This window comes from Pavona decussata, unplaced genomic scaffold (assembly GCF_977016875.1).
Source record: "Pavona decussata unplaced genomic scaffold, jaPavDecu1.1 SCAFFOLD_89, whole genome shotgun sequence".
NCBI classification, from domain to species: domain Eukaryota; kingdom Metazoa; phylum Cnidaria; class Anthozoa; order Scleractinia; family Agariciidae; genus Pavona; species Pavona decussata.
The window spans coordinates 1,970,188-1,994,889 of record NW_028145506.1 but is presented as its reverse complement, the minus strand read 5'-3'; the positions used below and the strand labels follow the sequence as shown (position 1 = coordinate 1,994,889).

The 24,702-nt window shown below is 39.4% G+C and overlaps 1 protein-coding gene and 1 pseudogene across 2 annotated transcripts in view; both read left to right on the top strand.

The window, feature by feature from the left end:
• The window catches only part of LOC146474522 (uncharacterized), a 43,459-nt gene extending 30,838 nt beyond the window's left edge, over positions 1–12,621 (top strand). For both annotated transcript variants that reach the window (XM_085117106.1, XM_085117107.1), the window contains exons 8-10: positions 2,582–2,677; positions 3,288–3,383; positions 10,077–12,621. In XM_085117106.1, the coding sequence (XP_084973232.1) occupies positions 2,582–2,677; positions 3,288–3,383; positions 10,077–12,055 (2,171 nt within the window). In that variant the 3' untranslated portion in view covers positions 12,056–12,621. The remainder of the gene's footprint in view (positions 1–2,581; positions 2,678–3,287; positions 3,384–10,076) is intronic.
• Positions 12,622–23,008: 10,387 nt separating this feature from the next.
• On the top strand, positions 23,009–24,378 carry LOC146474521 (uncharacterized; annotated as a pseudogene).
• Positions 24,379–24,702: the final 324 nt, after the last annotated feature.

Here is a 24,702-nt window from a genome sequence, read left to right as displayed (position 1 = left end):
TATCTGAAGGAAAATGCATGGATTTTAAAGAAATATATGAGGGTGAAAAGATGGATTTGAAAAAATTGTCATGACATGCATGGAACTAGTGCCAGTCCCCAACCTTGCAACAAACAGAATCAAAGGCTCCTGTGAGCCAACTCGTGAATGCAGATGACACATAGTAATTGAAATTTAGACGGCTACGGAAACTTCCTTGAAAGCTAAAAGAAACTATATCTTTGCCCGATTATGTAACGAAAAATAACCATTATTGTACTCTTGTATTCTGATGCGCCGATTAAAAAAAAAATCACGTGTTTTTTCTGATTCAAAGTTCATAGAAGCACGCCATATGCAGCTACTTCATGCAAATTCGTGTCCCCGATAGTCCAGGGCTACTGGATTTTGCGATCGGGCTAGTGGATTCTAACCATCACTTGCCCGATGGGCAAGTGAAGTTTTTTTGGGAATTTAAATTACAAAATTACTGTAGGGCAAGCCAATCTCACAAAGGGAAATCTGTTCAACAAAGTATTGCATTACATTTCATGCCCGACATAAATGCGTGAAATTTTTCCTTTGGAGTTCAGTCCACGTAATCATCAAGTAAAAATAATGAACTATGACAAGCTCTTGCTAAATAAGAATTATTTATCGACCGCGTCCGTTTGCTTTCCCATAAATTACCAGTGGTAAATTTCGAAAATGAAACATTTTTTCCCTTTGAAACCTCTATGAAAGCTGACAAGATCTTAAAGTGTTCATTTCACAAGAAATTTGCATAATTTTGTTTACGACGTCAATGATGCGTGACATGGCGCGTTCCGCTTTCGCGTGAAAACTGACAAATTAAATTATTTTTAATTAAATTATTTCTAAATTAAATTATTTTTAATTCTTAAAAGAAACCGCACTTTGTAGAAAAAACGAAAAAAACCTATAACTTTGCTCAGATTCAACGAAAAATCTCCATTCTTACACTAAAATGATTGTCAAATTATTCTCTACAGAATGAATGAGAGAATTCTGACGCGTCGTGAAAAAAATTTTCACGTTTTTTTTTGTTCACTAATTGAGTTTACGACCCCGGACTTTCTGAAAAACTAAAAAAACTTGTAACTTTGCTCAGATTGAACGAAAAATCTCCATTCTTGCACTGAACGATCGTCAAATTATTCTCTACATATTGAATAAGAATTTTCTGATGCGCCGTGAACAATAAATGTTCGTGTGTTTTTTCCACTAATTGAATTTAAGACTCATTCACTGCGCACGCCCGAAAGTTAACGACAAAACCGACCGACCGACCAAGTCAACAGTCAGCTATTGCTATAACTCGTTCATTGCGCTACGCGCATTCACGAGTTAAAAATCCCTAAAACTGGTTACTGAAAGAAATGGGTAAATATAATAATTGTACTTTTGACATCATAACTTCTACAAATATCCTAATTTAAAAATAAAATCAATACATCACATTTGGCACGTTGGCAATCTTTAACTATTGGCACTGTTTTCAATTTTCACATGTGTGCGCCATTTGAGTTTAAGGCTTTTTCTGTTTTGATCATCTGCCTTGCCAAATATGGTTGTGACTCGGAAATGTTTAAAACCTTTCACAGTGGAACCCTGCTCTACGGGCACCCAGATATTATGGACAGTTTTGATTGTCCCAACGAAAAGCTCACATATTTCCTTCCAATTGTGTTTTACATGGGCAGCCTTTTTGTTTCTTTCTGAAACATGACCAAAACACTGGCCGATCAGTTTTATTTTATGCCAGCAAGTTATAAGACTTGCCCGCCATATCCCGCCAGTATTGTGTACTTGCTTCTAATTGGTCCAAAACCAATTAGCTTGACAACGCTTACGTCATGGCTCGCATATGCGCTGAACTGTGAAACTCTGAGTTTAATATGGACAACAGACACTTTTCTGTGTCCTGAGTGACAAACTCATACATCGTTGACCCTGCTTTACGGACACTGGTTATCTGCACACTGTCTATTTTCATTGTCACAATTATTCCAAATGTAGACTTATTGCACCCTGTATTTCTTTAGGTTAATACAAGTTTATTACTAAAATCAGTAGCTACATAGCGTGACATGTTTGATCAGTCTGTCTTTTTCCGGTGTTTTACCCTTTTACTATAGTCCTTAATAAAGTGTTCTGCCTATATATTATGCGATGCTGATAGGACTTTGATTCCGTTGTCCGAGGATATGATAAATGAGCCTAAGGTTTCCTTAGTTTGATTTTTTTACAGTTGCAGTTATAGAGACACGTTTAAGAAATGAAACAACATTTTGTTGCCGAAAAATTTCTGCTATTATGAGTCAGTGAGGTTTTTTTTTCCGAGAGCCCACTTAATGCAGACACCTGGATAATACTGATCACACTTTGGCCTGTCCCTTTGGTGTTGGTATTAACCGGGTTCCACTGTAATTGAAGAAAGATGGTCCGAACAACTAGGGTTTCCAATCAAGATAATTGATGATTACATATAGGAATATTCCATAGCAACAATATAGTAGTTACTAGTAAGTTAGTTCCCAGTTAAATTGACTTGAACGCAACAAAATTGTTTGTTTCCTAGAAATTGTCAGAGATGATCTTGAACAGATGAAAAGTGATATTAGAAACATCAGCGAGAAGCTGGAGACCCTGAAGTCAACTGAAACTGAGGATAAAGGTCAGTTCCAAGAGACTAACTCCAAACCTCCTCAGTAGGAGTTGACTTCTGCAAATCTGCCTTTCCTAACAAGAGACACACTTAAAAATGAACAACAAAGGTTGAAGAAGAAAGGCGGCATTGAGACAGTAAATGTCTTTCTTTTACCTAGTTGCCCATATATTATGAAATCCAGTCCAAAGGAAAATCAAATCCACAAAATTGTGAATATTTTGTAGCTTATCCCATGGAAGAATCTGTTGAAGTTTAATGAAAAGTAAATAAAATAAATAAACCGGAATTTCTGTGGCCTCCACAAAGTGGATCTCATTCACTGTTTCCAAGTTGAATACTTGGTATTTGGGAATGCTGGGGTTTTCTAGAGGGAGAAAAACTGGTGTACCAGGAGAAAAGCCCTCAGCAAGGACGAGAACCAACATCAAATTCAACCCCCATTTGGTGTCAACATTGGAAATCCAACCCAGGCCACATCACGTGGGAGACGAGTACAGTGCTCTCACTACTTTGCCGTCCCTGCAGCTGCCCTAGAAAAGTAATACCCTTACCATGGAATTTAACAATTGTTTGTCATCTTGGCTGCATTTCTCATCAGACATTTTTTCCTCTCCAGATACAATCAAAGACTTAATCAAACAGATGAGAGGTGAATTAAAAAGCTTCAGTGTGAAGATCGAGACTCTGAAGGTGTCTACAGCTGAGGATCAAAGTACGTTCTCAGAGATTTTGATTTCAACAAAGTTCACGTTACCTGTTAGTGGACACATTATCAAGCTTAAATGTAATGTTAAAATGATTTCATAAAATAATGTAAATGTTTCATCCAGGAAAGTTTTTTAAATTTTACCAACATTGGCTTACTAATTTGGGTCACCGATAAAATACAAATACAATATAGTTTTTTTTATCATGAAATGTAAGTAAATTATCGAAGAGTAATGTTCATGCAGTCTATTTGCTAATTCAGTGAAAAAATTAATTACAACTTGATTAGATATAGGGCAGTTGTCAGTATAAAAATTAATGCAGACATCGTAATTATACAGTGGATGCACATTGTATACTGAGGAAAGAGATACAGACAGACAGACTGAAAAATGGATAAGGGGATTAGTTCCTAAAGAAACAGAGTCAATAAGGTAATTCAGCCATCGTAAAAAGATTCGATTGCTGACGTTTCAAATGTCAGTCCCTCGTCAGAGTGAATCCAAGGCTCCAATGTCACCACTTGCTTCTCATTACGGTGGGCGTATTACCTTGACAACTGTTTTGATAAAACCAAACATTCTTAGACTGAGAGAGAGACATACCGAGTTAGTTTCTGTGTGATTATTGTATTGTTATACTATGATAGATCTTTCATTAGCCTGCTGGCAGAACTTTCACTTTGTTGTTTTGCTTCTCCTGCGGAGAGAGAAAATGAATGTGTCTCTCTTGCTCCAATTCGGATTTGTTAGCTCACCCAATTGGTTATTTTGTAAGGGCACTACCAACAGACTATAATATTCCTTAAACAATTTTTCCATGCTTAAAGTCCTTAGAGTTGACACCCCCCATATGTAACAATATGCATTGTTTGTGGCATGCCTCGCTTGGGTGTCAGAGTCAGTTTATAAGTTGCTGTCTTAGGTCTGAGCGGTCATTAAAATAAAGGGTCACAGTGCTTCTCAACGGCGTCTTCTCGCTTAACTAAACGTGTCAGGAATCTAACGAACCCTAACAAGCGAGCGAAACGCACAATGCCAACAGATGGACAACAAGTGAGTGCAAGTGGAGGAGCGACAGACAGGATTACTCAGCTAAAACCTCCCGCTCAATTAGACTTCGATGTGACAAACTTGGCTGACAGTCTGAAAAGATTGAAGCAAGAATTAGAGTTATACATGGATTTGGCAATGTGCGGAAAAGACGAGGCGACGAAAGTAAAGTTTTTTCTGTATCTGATCGGTAGTCAAGGGAGAGAAATTTATGATACGATGGCTTTCGAAGCTCCCGCGCGCATCAGAAAGAAGTTTATCACAAGTGTTGGTAGCCTTCGACATGCATTGTAATCCGAAAAAGAATGAAACAGTTGAAAGGTTCAAGTTCTTCTCCCGAAGTCAGGAACCGGGCGAATCACAAGAAAAGTTCATCACAGATTTGATGCTGTTAGGGACGACCTGTAACTTCAGTGATCTTAAAGATTCACTGGTGAGAGACCGGATCATTAATTTTGTGGAATCCAAGACAGACAGCTTCGCGAAGAGCTGCTTAAGATCCCAGATCTTGATTTACAAAGATGCCTTAGCGTTTGTAGAGCGGCTGAGTTATCGAAAACACGAACTAAAACTTTGGAAGAAGGCGAGGCGGTAAATTCTTTGAAGGAGCAAATTAAGCGAGACAAGGTGCCGGTTAACAAGAGGCGTGACAATTCGCACAACAAAAGGCGCAAAACTCCCGAGTAGGACGCGAAAGATTTCAGCCATAAAGAAATACAAAGATGCAAATTCTGTGGCGGGAAACACCGGGCTGCCAAGAAAAGTTGCCCAGCGTTCGCAAAGAGTTGCTCGTTTTGTGGGAGAATGAATCATTTCGCATCACAATGCTTTCACAATGAAAGTAAATCTCGTGGAATCAGAGAGTGAAAGCGAAGTTGATGATTATTGCCTCACGCTTAGCTCGGTGGATGAAAGTGAAGTAATTAGTGTCCATATAGCAAGCGATCAGGAATATTCTAAAAAGTTGTTTGCTACAATTAACGTTGGAAACACGCCGGTCAAGTTTCAACTGGATAGTGGCGTGACATGCAACTTGATTCCCTCTAAGTTTCTTGGAACTGAGGACAAACTGACTCCCACGCGAAAGTTGCCCACTATGTACAACAACACAATCATGATAGACTGCAAGCAGTCCCTTTCTGGTTAGTCGAGATGGTGTGCTCATAGCGCAGCAAGACTGGAGCGAGGAGAAATAAACGAGAAGAGACTGGGGGAGAGAAGGAAATGAAAGGGACTGCAATGCTAACAGTAACAAACACGTTCGAATATCCCGTCGCTCCAGCAACGGAAAATTCCGATTGGTCCATAAACAAGAGCTGCTGTCAGACAAGTTTGATGTGTAATTAACTTCTTCACACGTTTGATGTCAACACTTCAGATCACTAGGAAAATAGCTTCGGTGAGAGAGTAGCAGCGATGTGTTCGTAAATTTAAGCGATCAACTCGGCGGCTTAGTTCTAAAAGAGGAACAGAAGCAAGCAGTAGAAGCGCTCTCTCGGAAAAGATGTAATGGTCGTTCTTTCCACTGGTTTCGGGAAATCCATTATTTATCAAAGCTTCGACTTTGCCAACACGGCCTCGATTGTGGTTGTTGTTTACCGGGTGTTTAGGAAAGCCGGACCCGAGGGAGCGGCGGAAATCGAGCCTAGTTGTTGTTCCGTTTCGCAGTATTTTCCAAGACCAGTTGCAGTCAAAAGACTTTGTTTTATAAAAAGCAGTAGCCTTCAAGAAGATCCCACAATTATTAAAAGACATTTGTGCCAACAAGTACAATGTAATTTTGATTTTTCGCATCCGCGCGGAACAAGCTTTGTCAGTAGAATTCACCGCAGGATGCTTTAAAATGATATTAACAAAAGCTTTCCAGTTGTCTTGAGCCACGCTCTTAATTACACTTCGGGCGTTTGCGTCGTCGATTTCTTTTACCCTGTGCCCTGAAGAAAAATTCGAATTTTGGCCTTTTCAAAGAAGCTCGGCGATTATTCCCCTTCGCTCTCCTAATGTTCTGGCCCGCTGTTCTGTGCATTGAATAACAATGCGGAGTTGTTATCTATTAGCTGTCATTTTTAATTAGATTTTTAATGGGTTTAACGAATTGTGGGCGGAGTTACCCTGAACGCGTCTGTTACAGCTAAGAGCGCAGTCCCTTTCTTTTCCTTTCCCCTTTTTTCCACCTCTCCCCAAGCCCCCTTCCGCTCGTTCGCTCTAGTTTTTTTTCGCGCTCGGCTATTTCGCGCGACCTCTCAACTATCCAGAAAGGGACTGCTTGCAGTCTACAATCATGAAACCTCTTGGAACATACACTGCAGCAGTATCTAACCCTAAGAATTCCAAAATGTATCAGGTGGAATTTGTTGTTGTAGACAATGACCAGTTGACACCGATTCTGGGAAACCCAACAATCCAGAGGATGGATTTGGTCAGGGTGCAACACCAAAATGTTATGGCTGTCAATGCTGAGGTTCAGTGCAGTAGTCAATGCCCCCTGTCAAAAGAAGAAGTCTTAATGAAGTACCCCAATGTGTTTCAAGGTACTGGAAAGTTGCAGGGCCAGTACCAGCTTGAAATTGAAGAGGATGCTAAACCAGTGATTCATCCTCCTAGAAGAGTACCTGTCGTGCTCAAGGAGAATCTGAAGCACGAGTTGGAACGGTTGCAGAGTCTTGGGATCATAGAAAGAGTCACAGAGCCTACCCCCTGGGTGTCGAGCCTCGTTGTCGTGCAGAAGCCTAATGGACAAATTTGGGTTTGTCTGGATCCTAAGGACCTCAACAAAGTTCTGAGGAGGAGCCACTATCCAACGCTGACAGTTGATGATATTGTTCCAGCGCTTTCCCGAGCTAAAGTGTTCTCCACTGTAGACACAAAGAACAGTTTCTGGCATGTTGAACTTGACGATGACAGTTCGCGCTGAACAACATTCAATTCACCTTTGGGAGATTTTGTTGGTGTCGCCTGCCCTTTGGTCTGTGTTCAGCTCCAGAGGAGTTTCAGCAAAGGCTAAACCATGCGCTTGAAGGCCTGAAGGGTGTATTAACCATTCATGATGACATCTTGGTTTTTGGAGAAGGCTCCACAGAGGAAGAAGCGTTGGCAGATCATGACAACAACTTCCACTCCTTAATGCATCGGTGCCGGGAAAAGAACATTAAGTTGAACCGGGACAAGGTGAAACTGCGACGCAAAGAAGTCCCATTTATGGGTCACGTGATCTCAGAGGAGGGTCTTCGAGCAGATCCCGACAAAATCAAGGCAGTGTTGAAAATGCCCACCCCGACTGTGGCCAGTGTACAAAGGTTTATTGGATTCACGAATTACTTAAGCAAGTTCTTGCCTCGACTCAGTGATGCATTGGAGCCACACCGTAAGCTCGCTCTATCAGATGTAGAATGGTTTTGGTCTGACGTACATGACGATGCTGTCCAACAAGTGAAACTGCTGGTTTCAAATGCGCCTGTCCTCAAGTATTTTGACTTGACAGAAAGCCTCACCTTACAGTGCGATACATCAGATAAAGGTGTGGGAGCAGTCCTGCTTCAGAAGGGCCAGCCTATTGCCTATGCGAGCCGAGCGCTAACCGACGTTAACCGATTCCTCATGAAGTTCCCAACCGGCCATGGGCGAAAGTTGGAGTTGACTTGTTTACTTACAGGGGTCGAAACTATCTCATTTGTGTTGATTATCACTCTTTGTTCTGGGAAATCGATCCCCTTGACAACACTGCTTCAGGAACAGTAATACAGAAGTTGAAATCGCAGTTTGCAAGGCATGGAATCCCGGAGACGTGTGTATCAGACAATGGCCCTCAGTTCGCCTTAGTCGAATTTAAGGAATTCAGTCGCCAGTTGAACTTTGAGCTTCTAACGAGTTCTCCAACTTATCCGCAAAGCAATGGAAAGGTTGAAGCTGCCGTTAACTCAGCTAAAAATGTCATGAGGAAGTCAAGGAAAGCCGGAACAGACCCATATCTTGCACTCCTCGAGTACAGGAACACCCCAAGTCAGGGACTGGGTACTAGTCCAGTGCAGGTTTGATGAGCAGACGGACGAGAGCACAACTACCCATCGTTCCTCAGCTTCTCAGGCCAGTTGTTGAGCCCGGGACTTATCAGAAGCTTCTCGCTAACAAGGAACGACAAGTCCTTGCTTACAACAGGTCGGCCAGGGATCTGGAAGCGCTTAGAAGTGGAGATACTGTGCGATTCACGCCACCTGGAAAGTCGACTAAAGAAGCTGTGAAGGCAAAAGTTGAGAGATGTGTTGGAACTCGGTCCTACGAGGTGGTTACCAAGGATGGGGCCAGATATCGTCGCAATCGGTGTCACCTGAGGAAAATAAAGGAGCCCTGCGAGGGTCCTAAACCTAGTTCAGTGGCTGAAGGAGGCGCTAAGCAACCGAGTCAGCAGTTAATGTCCTTTCCTGGACGGGGACAGACAAGTAATGAGCCCGCCGCGCCGTGTTTCCAGACAGATACCCCCAGTAGTCAAGCTGACACAACCAATGAGCCTGTTTTGCCTTCTGGGAATGCGGAGCCTGTTGCTTTACCTGTGCAAGGCGCAACGACACGTTCGGGCGGAGTAGTCAGAAGGCCGGGTTATCTGAAGGACTATGTATAGTAACTCGTTGGAACGTTATCTTAAGGAATGTGTGACGTCACTCGTTGGAACTTTATTTGTAACAATCTCAAACGTTGTACAGAAGTTTAACTAGTTGGTGTTCGTTTTTTTTTTTTTGTTTGTTTGTTTTCTTTGGCTTGTTTCTTTTTTTTTTTTTTGCTTTTTTTGGTTTTGTTATAAGGAAAAGGATGTAACAATATGCATTGTTTGTGGCATGCCTCGCTTGGGTGTCAGAGTCAGTTTATAAGTTGCTGTCTCAGGTCTGAGCGGTCATTAAAATAAAGGGTCACAGTGCTTCTCAACGGCGTCTTCTCGCTTAACTAAACACCATAAGCCAGACTAGGTGTGACAACAGTCAAGAACATGAGTACTCAGTTGTTTGAAGGCTGATTAACGACGGTGCCTACTTTTAGTACTGCGCATACGTTCTGCGCTTCTTGACCTACTCGGGTTTCGTATGAGTGGTGCCTACTAATACGGGGATATTTTTGCGCGGCTTAAAACTATGCAGAGAAATCAGAACTTAGCAAGTGCTCTTGCTATTTAAAAAGAAAATTGGGGGTAAACATACATTTTTTAGAGATAACAAAGCTTCAATTTGGAAAAAAAATGCCACACATTTCTTTTTATTTTACTGTTTTTTTTTAATAATTGTTGCTTAATTATCTCTAGAAAATGCTTGGTTACCCCCAATTTTCTTTTTGAATTTCAACAGTTCTTGCTAAGATCTGTTTTCCCAGCATAGTAATAAACAAAACAAAAATACTTCTTTATTAGTAGGCACCGTCCTTAAATCCACTATTAATAATTTCGTTTTTTAAAAGCTAATAAATTATTATAAACTGGTGGTAATAAAAAGATATCTCGTGCATGCTGTTATTTTGTCTAGTTCCCCTGTTGAAATGAGTTTAGTCTCAGTCTGCATTTTATATCCAGTCTGCAATTTATACTGATCCTAAAGCAGAAACAGGTATGAATAGTCTAAACAAGACCCGATATGGCATTTGCTAATAGTGCCTTTTACTTTTAGATGGTGGCGAGGCGGAGTATATTGACCCAATACGTGAACTGTACACAAGAGATGTAGGATGCCTTGATCTCTTCCCTTGGTGTCAAAGAAATTTCTTCTTTTCCCTTGAAGAAATCTTCACTCGGCTCATAATGCGCAACAAGGATAAAACGAGAGGAACATTGACGGAAAAAGTTGTTGAAATGTCTGCTATCTTTCAACCACATGAAAAAGGCTCCAACCCAAGAGCAGTGTTAATTGAGGGTGACCCTGGTATGGGAAAAACCACATACTGCAACAAACTTGCATTCGATTGGGCCACCGGTAAAGCAGGAAAAGATTTTCTGAAATTTAAACTGGTTCTGTTGCTGAGATGTTGTGACATCAATTCAAACCTTCGGGACGCCATCGCGACTCAAGTCCTGCCTTCAGATATTAAAGAACAAGACCAAGAGAAATTCTTCGACTTCATTAAACATAACCAGTCTAATGTTTTGCTCATCCTGGATGGATTGGACGAGTTACCGAGTGGTAAATTGCCAGAGTTACAAGATATCATCAAAGGTAAAAGTACAATGCTCCATAAATGTCCCCTTGTAGTTACAGCTCGGCACGAGGCTGGCATAGAAGTGATGAAAAACTGTGACAGGCTACTGGAAATAGAAGGATTTACCACAACTGATGCCAGTGAGTTTATTAAAAAATTCTTTGAAGGCGAGGGAGAGCAGGGAGCAAAAACGGCCCAAAATCTCTTAGACAAACTGGAGGAAGATCAGAGCCTAAAAGAATTGATCGCAAATCCCCTCAACACTGCACTCATCTGCCTTCTTTGTGAAGACTCGGAGGGCAAGCTTCCCGGAAGTAAAACCAAACTTTACTGGGAGATTGTAGAGGATGTCCTGAGAAGATACAAGAAAAAGAAGAACTTACCAGAAACGAGTGAAAATGTCATTGAAGAGTACAAATCACAGCTAAAGCAGCTTGGCTTGATAGCGTGGAAGGCTCTACTTGAAAACAAGAAGTTTTTTGAGAAGAATCAACTTGAAAGTCGCACAGATGACATCCCAGGGTTCGGCTTCCTGTCATGGCAGCGTGGAAGCAGCAGACGAAAACCACATCCCCAGTACTCGTTTGCTCACAAGAGTTTTGAAGAGTGGTTCGCCTCCTTCTATCTCTGTGTCCAACTTCAGAGTGGAGAAATGAGTCCTGAAGATTTAGCTGCTGACGAGAGATATTTCTCTAAGCATGCTGACCTCAAGCAAGTGCTGTTGTTTACATGCGGCATACTCGCTCAAGAATCCAAAGGCAAAGCAACGGTTCTTATCGAGAGTTTGGCGGCTCACATTGACGAAGAGAACGGGAGTATAAAGGCTCGCAAGGAGAGAGATGAAAAGTTTTTTGTTGCAGTGGAGTGCATCAAGGAATGCAAAAAAGAAGGTAGTAATTTTCATTTAGATTTGGCACGTACTTTCGGTAAGTTTCTGACACTTCAAAGTGTATTTGTCTGGGATAGAAATTTAGGTTATGTTGCGTGTGATGTCATTGCTAAGATGCTTACTGAGAACACAACTGTGACACGCTTTCATTTGTCTGGCAATAAACTCGACAGTGAATGCGTTGATAAGATTTGTGAGATGTTGTGTAATAATAATACTTTGACACACTTGAATTTGTCTCGCAATAAACTCGACAGTGAATGCGCTGGTAAGATTTTTGAAATGTTGAGTAATAATAATACTTTGAAACATTTGTTATTGTCTGGCAATGAACTCGACAGTAGTGAATGTGCTGATAAGATTTGTGAAATGTTGGGTAATAATAATACTTTGACACACTTGTATTTGTCTCGCAATGAACTCGGCAGTGTATGCGCTGGTCAGATTTGTGAAGGGTTGTCTCGTAATAATACTCTGAGACTCTTGGTTTTGTCTGGCAATTGCATAAGTGATCGTGTTTGTAACCAACTCAAAGCAGCACATGGTGACCGTATCAATATTTAATGTCGTCAAAGTTTAAGCGCAATTTTCATCTGTATTTTTGAAACAAAGTAACCTCAATTAAAACTCCAATAACAAACGTATCTAAGTGCTCCGTAAAAACTAAAATCTTACGTTAAGTCCTAGCCGACAATATATTGATTAACATCTTAGATAAGATGCAGTTTGGTACAAATTTAACTTTACAGGAAACCTGGTTCAATGCAGGATGGTTTCTGTCTTAATTGAAGTATGAAGTTATGTCATATAATCAGATAGACCGGGTTATGGACAAAGAAATTATTAACAAACATTTCATTTCAAACAAACACATTTTATTACTTCTCAAAACTCACCTACACAGAATAAAAGATGGTGAAGAAAGCTTATCACTGTTTCTCCGTTAAAAACATTTCTTGTACACAAGGTTAAAAATCCAGGAACAGCTTAAAGTCAGACGTCAATCTAAAACTCGTTGGGTTTTAATCCTTTTCTGTTCCACTTTCCAACATTGCTAATTTACATGTATATTCCTCAATTCTTCAGCTCAACTTCGTACAGTTCTTCAAGAAGTGAACAGTCCACAAGCGCTAATTAAACTCCGGACTTTTTTATCCATACAAACATCCAAGCTTATGTGTTTATCAATGCTACTTTAAAAAATTCTCATTTACGGGCATTTTATCGTATCAGAGACATGAATCCAATGTTTGAACATAATTACACCAAACTCTGTAAAACTCCAACTGTTTTAGTTCAAGGTGAACTGTTTCTGCTGTAGGTGCAGCCGCCATCTTGGATCGAAAGACAGCAGCAGAGAGATCTGTTTCCTCTGCAGTACGCATGTCTGCCATTTTGGATCAAAATCAACCAATCAGAGGACAGCAGCAAAATGAGCTGTTTCCTATGCAGTACGCATGGCCGCCATTTTGAATCAAACTTCGTTTTAAAATGAACTAATGAGGAAAGAGGAACAATTTGGATCCTTGTCAGTCCGAAGCTTTACATAAAAATCTGTTTTCCCCCATTTTGGGGTCACTTTTCTGAAAATTATTAATTCTCTCTTCTCTCCTGTCAGAATTTTTCACTTGCATTGAAAGTGAAGTTGAAGCCCAAATTATTATAACAGAATCAAAAAGATGGATTTGAATCTCCAGTAAGGAGGGCTTGTCGTTGTCATCTGCCATGGTGTTTATCTTGTGCAAGATTTTAATGCAAGAGTTTAGTTTTACGGAGTGAAAGCTACGCATAGGTTTTATTAAGAGCCATTTTAATTAATTTTTTAATTTAGTGTTCAAAACACAGAGCAAGTTCATATGAAAAAGCGGTAGAGCCTTTCAGTTATAATTTTCATGATTTCTTTTAAGGTGATCCTTATGCCATTTTATTTTTGTGAAGCTTGTTTGTGAATTTTGATGAGTAACGTACAAGACTGAGAAAACTTAAAAACTTCTGTTTTATATTTACTTACTTGATATTTAAATTCTATCAGCCTTTATTTGTGCTGTATGGCCAAGTGGCCAGGATTTCTGTTTTGTTGTTTTGTTTACTTTTCACAGGTTCAATTTTTAAGGACAGTGCCTTCTTTTTCTACTGTGCATGTTCTGTTCATCTCAGGATGGTCCCAGAAAATGATTTCTTAAGGATGGATGTGCCTACTAAGACAAAGGTATTTTTGCACAATTTATTAATATGCGGGAAAGAAAGATCTTAACAAGTGTTATTGAAATCCAAAAACAAAATTGGGGGTAACCACACATTTTTCAGAGATAATTAAGGGCGGTGCCTACTAATACATAAATATTTTTGCGCAGTTTATGACTATGCACAAAAAGCAGATTTTAGCAAGGGCTTTTGGAATCCAAAATTGTTGGTAACCACACATTTTTTTGAGATAATTAAGCAACGATAATTCCAAAAAGCAGTAAAATATAAAGGAATGTATGGTGTTTTTTTTTTTCCAAATTGAAGCGTTATCATCTCTGAAAAATGCATGGTTACCCTCAATTTTCTCTTTGGATACCAAGAACACTTGCTAAGTTCTGCTTTCTGCACATAGTTTTAACCAGCGCAAAAATATCAGTGTTTAAGTAGGCACCACCCATAGCAAATCTGAGTATCTCGAGATACACAGAACGTATGCACAGTAACAAAAGTAGGCACTGTCCTTAAAGGGGAAGTATCACGAAAATGTGCTGTTCATTTGAAAACCCAAAAATGTTTGTCTGTCAGCAGAAACAACGAAATAATTGTCAAGTTTGTTGAAAATTATCACCCCAGTGCAATAAAACTGTCGATTAGTGCCTTTGGCCAGAGACAGGATAGGCCGGTTTGGATTGAAACTTGAAAAATATGAGGTTAATGTTTTTCAAGTTCTCGCACTTTTGTTTCCAAGATGCACTAGAATAGATCATAAGTTGTTTCTTTCAAGAATTGAGTTGATTTCATTCCTCTCGTCATTCTAGAATTATTTGACAGGTGATTGAAGGTCTTATTTTATCATTTTTAACAAAAGATATCAAAAACCCCATGATACTTCCCCTTTATGTTTCAAGTTGGAAAAAACCCCATACTTTTTTATGAATTTAAAAGCGTTTTAGAAATATTGTTCATTACCTTTGAAAAGTGCATGGTTACTCCCGATTTTCTTTTTGGCTTTTCTGTACACTTGCTAAGATCTTTCCAGCGTGTATTCAAAAACCACGCAAAAATACCTCCTTTTACAGAAACATGTGTAAAGCATTTATGACAATGTGGGAAAAGCACATGAGAAAGGCTACGAGAAAGAGAAAACTGCGTGAAAGTTCTGTTTTAAGACAAATGTCATTAGTAGAGTTGAAAGGAGGCACACTCGTTTCTTTTGTATGCTGTTTGCTCTGTGTTTTTTTTAAATTTATTTTTGTGAATAAATATATCACGTAACATGTACAGTGTATATGTTGTATTGAGGTACGTGCCAAACCTACGACATTGGAACATAAAAAAACTAAGAGTTGAAAAAATCAAAACGACTCATTTTGTATGTTTACTTTTAGAGTAGACTCAACATTTCTGGCCAAAATATTGTTTGTAAATAATGGAAGAAGGATACTTTGATAGCAATGCAAATGTACGGCTTTATAGATGATATACAATAAATGTGACATTGTGGAGGTAGTGTTGTTTTCATTGATATTGTTACCATAGGTGATGAGTTTAGGCTAAATGTGTTTTATTATATAAACACCAGTGAAATACCAGCTGAGCTTTCGCCCGAAAACGTGATATCTTCACACGTGAAAATAACGTTACTATGGTTACAAAATAAATTGCGCCTTTCGCAGCGAAAATGAGATGGTTTGGTATGTCATTGGTGTTATATAATAAATAGAATATTACATGGCCGCTTGGAGATACAAAATTTCTCTTCTCGTGTTGAAAAATATTTCACTCGTTCGCAATATTTTTCAACACTCGCAGAGAAACTTCGTATCCCCGCGCAGCCATGTATTATCCTCTATTAATCAAATGATTTTTAATCCTTTCCTTGCTGAAGTAGAAACTCATGTCGTGTTCAGACTTTTGAGTCTGTGGATAAAATCCTAAAGTACGACCCGCTTGAGGGAAAGATATCAAGCACTGCTTTCCTGTGGTTCTTTTCATCTGGTGTACAAGGTGGTTTTATTTGAGCATGCCTTATGCATGCAAAGTTTTGTGCATGTACAGCTTGCCAGGAGATTATATAAGTTTCTTTCATATATTAAACAAATCAATGGCAGTTTTCTATGTTCTATACTCTTATACACCTTAAAATGGTGTCGTAAAATGTCAATGTCAAAACTCACTGCCAAGTTTCCATTGATAAAGCACACTTGTTACATCTCACGTCATTGTTATTGTCTGTACTCTTATAGACAACAGCTACAAGCCAATCAGCACCCAAGAATTTTTACAGTAATAATTGTTAAATGTCTCTTTCTGTCGGGATTAGATGTGAAGAAACCAGCAGAATTTTCTTTTATCAGTTTACTACATCCTTAATTCAATAATTATTGCCAAAGATGTCAGTGTTGCCATTTCCATTTTCTTTTACAAATATTGTTTACTGACACTGTTTCTCTTAATTCCTGCACAATAGCATTCGAGTTTGATGAATTGTATATCATTCTTGTTTACAGGGATTTTACTTAATAATCTTTGTATTCTGCTTCCTATTATTCTTATTTTAAGAGCCTTCCTTATAGTTAATGGCCTCTTTAACTTGGGGCGGTTTCATTTCCTTCTGTAAACTTATGTACATAAGAAAGAGTTGAAGTGATTAAAGTGGCAGGCTGATTAAAGGTTGATTGTTTGCAAGGTTGCTTGTCTTTTGCAAGGTTTCTGTGGATAGAATGTGCTCCTCTTGGTGGCCGGATTATGCTGCCCTGGGATGTCACTCGAGAGAGAATCTTCTTTTGAGGGTTTCAGCCAGAAAGAGCAAGACATCTGCAACAGTTACATTGCAGCTGAGAAAAAGAAGTTCAAAAAACATAAGCATCAGATATGAACTTAAGACATATTGCCTCTTCCGTGTTTCAAGCAACTTTTATCCATCCATAACAAAAAAGTGACAACTACAATTAAAAGAGAAGTAACAAAACAGCTAGGAAAATGACTTGTGGCGGGGAAATCTCAAAGAAACCCGGGGCTTATAAGATTAAGATTTCTCCCCAGTATTTAACATATTGAATAATCAATAAAGAAAAAAAAAACATTAAAATAACACAATGGAATGAAGAGTTATTGCCTTTTGAAAAGCACCTCATTTCCATGGTACCCATAACCACAGAATCACCACATCTTTAATTTGTCTATGACAATGACTAGCTTTTAACTACCCTGTTAAGCTGCATCCTTGCATATAACTGTAATGACTTGATTTAGCACCTTTGTTTCAATAAGCTCTCCCTCTTTGATTGGCACCCCTTCTGATTTTTGTTAATAAGCGACCCCTATTGCGTAAGCACCCTAATTCCAATCAATGCCCCTATTCTGTTTTAGTGATAGAAAACATTCACGGCTTCAAGGAAAAGTAGCCTTGCCAAATAGGATTAGAACGGCTCAAGGTAGTACAAATCAAGCCATAAGCAAATCACCTGACAAAAATCCCTATGACAGAATAACCCAATCAGACGTAGAAGATGCTGCGCCGGAAAGACTTGTTATCGATGCAAACAACACTGAAGGTATCTCTTTGAATACACTGATGATTTTCAAAATTCCCTACCATTAAGTGAATATTCACTGTGCGAGTATCCGTTATTGTTCCTTTTTAAATAAATATCAAAACTTTATTTCGCACATTTGCTGTTTCTCATAAAAGAAATAAGTACCCTGTCCCTTCTAAGCCCCCTCCCTTGAGGTATCATAAGTCAACCTTTAGCCTGATTCTCGGACAGTCATGATTGCTCGCAGTCACATGCTCTCTGAGGAAGGGAGAGAGTGTGTGGCCATGTCGCGACCAGGACCGTCTGAGAATCAGGCTAGTAAACCCTGAGCCCTGGCACGGAAGTCCAAATCATTGCCAATAAAAAACAACAGCAACAATAACAACAACAACAACAAAAAACATAAAAGAAAAGAAAAACGGGCCCTGCCAAAAAAGCCCACTACAAAATATCTATTCCAAAATACCCCCCAGGCACTAATCTGACTCATTTCAAATCCCAAAACGGTCTTGGTGTTTTTAACAGCAAAAACATTATATTTGGTTTCACGGTGTCGTCCTTAGTTTTTGGCATTACCGTGAAGGAAAAATGGAAAAAAAAAAAAACTAAAGGCAGCGTATCAAAGGTCTATAAGCCTGCAAAAACACTACGAAGACTAATGAAATCACCTGCTAACAATCCAAACAAGAAAAGGCAGACGCCACCTGTGGTAAACAAGATTTGAATCAAAGATCTACGGCTAACCTACATGGAATTTCAAAGAGGTGCGATGGAAGGTTAAAATCTAATAATCTTGAGGAGGGAGGCTAGCGGTATGGATATTTCTGGAACAATCCCTAGTTGGTATCAGTAAAGACTGGAAGACAAGGAGTAGAGAACAGCAAGGTTTGAAGAGCTAAGCACTGTTCACATTTTTTACTCCTGTTTTCCACCCTTTTCTTGCATTCTTATTTTCTTTGCATGCTTGCATTTACAAAATATCACAATGTAACTTTATCCCACATCATATTTCTATTAATTATATTTAAATGGACTCTGCTTCCAAATTTCCACCCCGCCTTTGCACCCTACCATCACCTCCACCACTGTGAGTGTTATAATTATGTCATTTACTGAAATTTCTTTTACTTGTTGCACTGAGAAACTGAGAGAACCCTGTTTTTTGAGTTGCATCAAGACATTTTTTTCTGATCAATCAAAATGGCAACTAAAAATACTATGCTTGGTTTAATTAAACATGTTTTTTAAATTCGTGCTTATTTTGATGGATATGACGTTTTTAGATAAAATAGATCAAGAAAGATCTTTAAATAATTGCAATAAAAAATAATTGCAATAATTTCCCCCTAGTTATTGAAAAATTGTCAAAATGCTTATGACAATACAGCTACTCAATTCTCTTTGAACAGTAACTTTTGCATAAACTATGTCCAAAATAGTTACCCTTAAGGATTTTAGCCACATAGTTAGAGCTATATAAACTGAATTAAGATTTGACTATAATGGTAACTTTGAGGGTACAAGAACAACATGGAACAGTCTCCAAGAACATCCTGGACCCAGGGCTTCCAGGATTTGACCAGTACGGCTGAGGTATCTAGTGGGTATCAAACATTCCTGTTTAAAATTTTTCATTGAGAGTCTGTATTACTCTCTGACTGATGAATGTGAATTGAATGTTCACTGTTGATCTAACTTGATTTGAATTTTTAATATTTTTAAAATTTTTAAAAGGGTTATCCAGTGAGCAGCACTTCTGCGAACTACTTGTGTAGTAAAACTTTTTTATTTTCTCCTACGCGTTTCGTGTGACTAGCGCACACTTCATCAGGGAGTTTTACAAAACTAACAAGTATGCCTATATTTATACCTAGCACAAATAAAGGAATTTTACAAATGATAAAAACACACCTACGGATATGCGTGGCAAAGCTACGCCTGTATTTGCGTCCAGGAAATAGGCGGCAAGAATTTAAAATGCGTGACATATTTTGAGCGTTACATAACTGGTTGGGGTCCAGAGTTTTAGCTAAAACTCTGGACCCCAAAAAAATTTACTTACATAGATTAGCTAGAGTAACAGTAGATTTGTAACAAACAGTGCAATCTAGATCTGGGAGTATCTGGTTAATAGCGTTCTTAATACGTGCGTGACTACAGTTGAAAGTGGTCTTAAAGACAATAGTCCTATTAACCTTACGTATACTTTTCGGATTAAGCCAGCGCTTCCTGTCACTGTATCTAATTTCGCGAAACAGCGGGAGCAAAAATCTGAAAGGATACCCTCTGACTCGTAGCCGTTTCCAAAATTTCTCCCTAGTCTCCGAGAAAGACTTAAAGGAGCTGCTATTTCTAGCATACCTCATTAATTCCCCTTTAATAAAGGCCTTCTTGTTGCTTGAGGGGTGGAACGACTCGTAGGGTATATACAGATATTTGTTTTGAGGCTTTTGAAAAGTAGAAAAATGCAGCACGTTAGATGACGCATCCCTATACAGAAATAAATCCAGAAAAGATATGCTACTGTCGCTAATACAATAAGTAAGTTTTATGCGCTCGGTTTTGTTATGAAGAGCATCGAGAAATTCTAGCAGGGTATCTTTGGGGCCAACCCAGATGGCGAATATGTCATCAATAAAGCGTCGATAGAGAGAAAGATAGCTGGAGTACTGCTCTACGATATCTTTCTCGTGATAATACATAAAAGCGTTGGCTATTGTGACAGCAAATGGTGTACCCATAGCGATACCGAACTCTTGATGAAATATATCCGGGCTAAATTCAGAAGATAAATAATTATTTTCTAACACTAGCCTTGCGAGTTGGACCAACAGCGGAGTCTCGGGTACGTGTGCCTCTCGAAGCAGGAGATCGAGGGCTACTAATGCTTTCTTGATGTCAACATTAGGATAAAGGGCGACTACGTCCGCGGTGACAAGAAAGCAATTAGCATGAGGCAAAACCGTGTTCTCCACTAATTGAATCAACTCACTGGAATCCCTAAGCACAGTGGGCATAAGTATTTTAGGCTTGACAAGTTCATCAACAAAAATACTGATTGGCCTAGTAACATAAGAATGGCTAGCAGCAATAGGCCTTCCCACCATAGGTGACTTATGTATCTTAGGGATGATATAGAATTTAGTCGGAGTAACAAAATTGTCATAACTACGAAGGAATCTAGCTACACTGGGAACAATAAACTGACTGTATGTTGACATAAGCTGTTCACGACGCTTAATTACATTGTCACGACAGACATACCAGTTCTCCAGGGTGACCTTTGAGTATGATTGGTCATCATGCAAGTGTCTGAGTGTCTCATTTTTCACCCAGTCAGTAGACATGAGCGCTGGGCCTAAGTTCTTGTCCGTTGGAAGAATTCGTACTGCACGGTTGTTTTGCAGCTCCTTAAGCTCAGCTCTGTCCTGTCTTGTAAGATTGTCCTGCCAGTGAGGCTTGCGTTCAGAAATGTTCCTTCGCAGTGTTTCACGTAGATGAAAGAGCTTGTCTTCGAGTTCAGGGTCCTCTCGCGGGGGATTCCAGCCAGTGGGAACGTACAATCGAGGATTGAAATCATTGTCCTGTGGCTGATCAGCGAACAAGGCTTGAAGGCGAACTCGACGACAGAAATCTTTAATTTGTAAATCAAACTGATCCACAGAGGGGGGCTTAAGCGAGGGTCTGAATTTCAGCCCCATACCCAAAACCCTAGACTGCCGATCAGTAAGATTCACGTGAGAGAAGTTATGGATTTCCGAGTTTCGAGGGAGCCAGTCGTACAAGGGTCGTTTAGCCATTTTGAAGAGCCATTTTTCATGAGCGGAGCGCCTGTCTATTTTACGGGGCCGGAACCTTTGCCCTTTTGCGTTTTTTGACGACGAACGAGGGCTCGTGACCCGTTTGGTCGAGTTGGAACGAGGTGACTTGGATCGACCCCGCTGTTTCTGTTGACCGCCACGATGCTGCGGCGATTTTGACCTGTTCTGCGGTCGGCGCTGTTGCTGTTGCTTACGCTTCGGTCTACTTCGTCCGCCAGTGTTGTCTGAGAAAGAGACCTTTCTTTGACGAGAACCGGTGGCTGACTTTGACTCCTGTGCATTGTGAAGTTCTTGGCGTATGATCTCTCGGATCGACGATTCATCTGGGATGAACTGTTCTTTTGAATCCATATCATCTCGTTTGCTCTCTCTTTGAGAGATTTCCGCTTGTAATGCTTTTGATGCTCGCGAGACGGCGCTGTCTGAAGATAGCTTGGCCACAAAGGCAGCGGCTGTATCGACAAGGTCTTTCGCTTGGTTAGCTGTGATCTCTTCAAGCTTCGCAAGATGACTTTGCCATCTTCCGATCGTGCCATCAATGTCCATTTCTCGCGCGTTGATCGCCTCCTTGCAATCCTTAACATCACGGCGGAGATCGTCAATGGCAGCGTCCAGGAGTTTAAGCTCTGCATCAAAGATGATTTCATCAAATTTGGATTGCAGTACGTCAACATCCTGTCCCTTGGCTCTGATGCGTTGGATCCTAAGGCCCGAGGGGACCGTTCGTTCAGATGCATGCTTTGTCAGAACCTCGATTCTAGCCAGCATTTTTTAAAAGGGTTATCCAGTGAGCAGCACTTCTGCGAACTACTTGTGTAGTAAAACTTTTTTATTTTCTCCTACGCGTTTCGTGTGACTAGCGCACACTTCATCAGGGAGTTTTACAAAACTAACAAGTATGCCTATATTTATACCTAGCACAAATAAAAGAATTTTACAAATGATAAAAACACACCTACGGATATGCGTGGCAAAGCTACGCCTGTATTTGCGTCCAGGAAATAGGCGGCAAGAATTTAAAATGCGTGACATATTTTGAGCGTTACATAACTGGTTGGGGTCCAGAGTTTTAGCTAAAACTCTGGACCCCAACCAGTTATGTAACGCTCAAAATATGTCACGCATTTTAAATTCTTGCCGCCTATTTCCTGGACGCAAATACAGGCGTAGCTTTGCCACGCATATCCGTAGGTGTGTTTTTATCATTTGTAAAATTCCTTTATTTGTGCTAGGTATAAATATAGGCATACTTGTTAGTTTTGTAAAACTCCCTGATGAAGTGTGCGCTAGTCACACGAAACGCGTAGGAGAAAATAAAAAAGTTTTACTACACAAGTAGTTCGCAGAAGTGCTGCTCACTGGATAACCCTTTTAAAAATTCAGGATTTGACCAGTACGGCTGAGGTATCTAGTGGGTATCAAACATTCCTGTTTAAAATTTTTCATTGAGAGTCTGTATTACTCTCTGACTGATGAATGTGAATTGAATGTTCACTGTTGATCTAACTTGTTTGCTCATAAGTTAATTGTTGTTGGTGAGCTTACACATCATTGGACAAGTCACTTATATAGCATTAAGTCACTATCCAAATAAATTTGTTGCTAAGGTGGCCTTGTAGCAAGTTTAGCTGGAATGGAAAAGAGGAGGGAGACTTCAGTTCAAAAAGTGATAGAGCTAGCCAAAGCAGGAGGCTCTCTGAGACAATTCATGTGACCATTTGGCATGAAAATTAAGAAAGAGTGGAGGGCTATCTGAGTTCACGTGGATGTCTGTACTCATCATCACCTAGATGGACATAGCCCGAAAATTAAAAAATTATCCAGTAGATAAAGTTATCAGCTCTTTGAAAAACCAGGGCATGCTGGTTTGGTACCACTTTGGATACAAAATGACCAAGATTATTTAAGTTATCTTTTAGCCAGAAAATTCAAAAAATGATAACTTGTGAGAAATTATTGGCAGGAGGTGAAATAACACCTTGGAGGAAACATCTGAGTTCTGTGATCTTGGCTTAGTCACTACAAGTACACTGTCTTGGAATGCCCATATCGACAAAATATCAAGTAAGGCTAATAAGATTCTTGGCCTCATTAAAAGAACATGTAGGGGTCTGAATGACGTAACCACCTTGCGAACCCTGTACTGTACATTGGTAAGGTCCCAACTGGAGTACTGCACTGTCATCTGGTCACCTTACACAGCTAGAAATGTCGACAAATTGGAAGGAATGCAACGAAGAGCTACAAAGTTTATATTGAAGAAGGATGTTGAGTAATTGATACTAGAAGAGAAAGGCTGAACTTGTTATCCCTAAAGAATAGAAGTTTTTTTGTTGGATGCTTTGTTCTTTTATAAAGCTCTTAATGGGTACATTAATTTAGATGTTTCCCCATATGTTCAATTTTATTCAGATCCTGAGGGGTACTCTTTAAGGGGAAGAGATGATCTTATACTGAAAAAGAACTATGCAAGGACTGATACTTTTAAGTTTAGCTTTTTTAATAGGATTGTTGACACATAGAATGTGTTACCACTTCCTGTACGGCAAGCTTCAAGTATCTCTAGCTTTAAAAGGGGAGTAAGGGATTTCCTATCTTCTAGAATTATGTAATAAATTATTTAATTTTTTAATTGGATATAGTTTCTATGTTTATGTTTTTATTTGTTATATATATTCTGTGCTTACGACCTGAGCCAGCCTTGCAGGTCAGTGTTTTTCATGTTTTTTTTATGTCATTGGTCTTATGACTAAGCTTGACCTATATTTATATTGTAATAATATTTATTTAGTTAAATTTTTATCTTTAAATTATAACGGTTCTTGGGAGGGTTTCTTTAGGTGGTCTGCCTTGTATGGGGTCTCTGACTCTTTTGTAGGCTATCCTTATGACTCTGTTTATCTTCTTTCTCTTTTTCTCGCTTTTTCTTCCTCTTGCTCTACTCTCTTTATCTCTCTCCCTGCTTTCTTTTCTCTTTTTCTCTTACTTAACTTATATAACTTATATTATGTTACCACTCCTATTTTATTCAGTGTATGAACTTCTTATTTGCCATAGGCCTTATGACGGTTTTCGACGCCATTTTGACGAGTAGGCAAACAGGCTTGAAATAACAGTGTTTATATGAAAATCCGATGTCAAATAATTTTGATAAAACATTGCTTCTGAAAAATTCATGAATAATGGAAACTTTTGGCACTAGGAAAAGGATTTTAAGAAAAAAATTGGAGGGATGTAGCTGTGCCAGAAAGCGTCCAATCGTGTTTTGAACTTTCCATACATTTGTCTGTATAGCAAACCAGCCGTGAACTGCTACTAAAAATAGTTCGCGGGGACAAATACAGGGCCGGAAATATATGGAAAATTCAAAACACGACTGGACGCTTTCTGGCACAGCTACATCCCTCCAATTTTTTTCTTAAAATCCTTTTCCTAGTGCCAAAAGTTTCCAATTATTCATGAATTTTTCAGAAGCGATGTTTTATGAAAATTATTTGACATTGGATTTTCATACAAACACAATTATTTCAAGCCTGTTTGCCTACTCGTCAAAATGACATCGAAAACCGTGATAAGGCCTATTAAATTGTAATAAAGAAAAAAAATAAAAAATAATTCACGGCATACCCACAACGCAAGAATTTGGAACATTTTAGGGGTCACC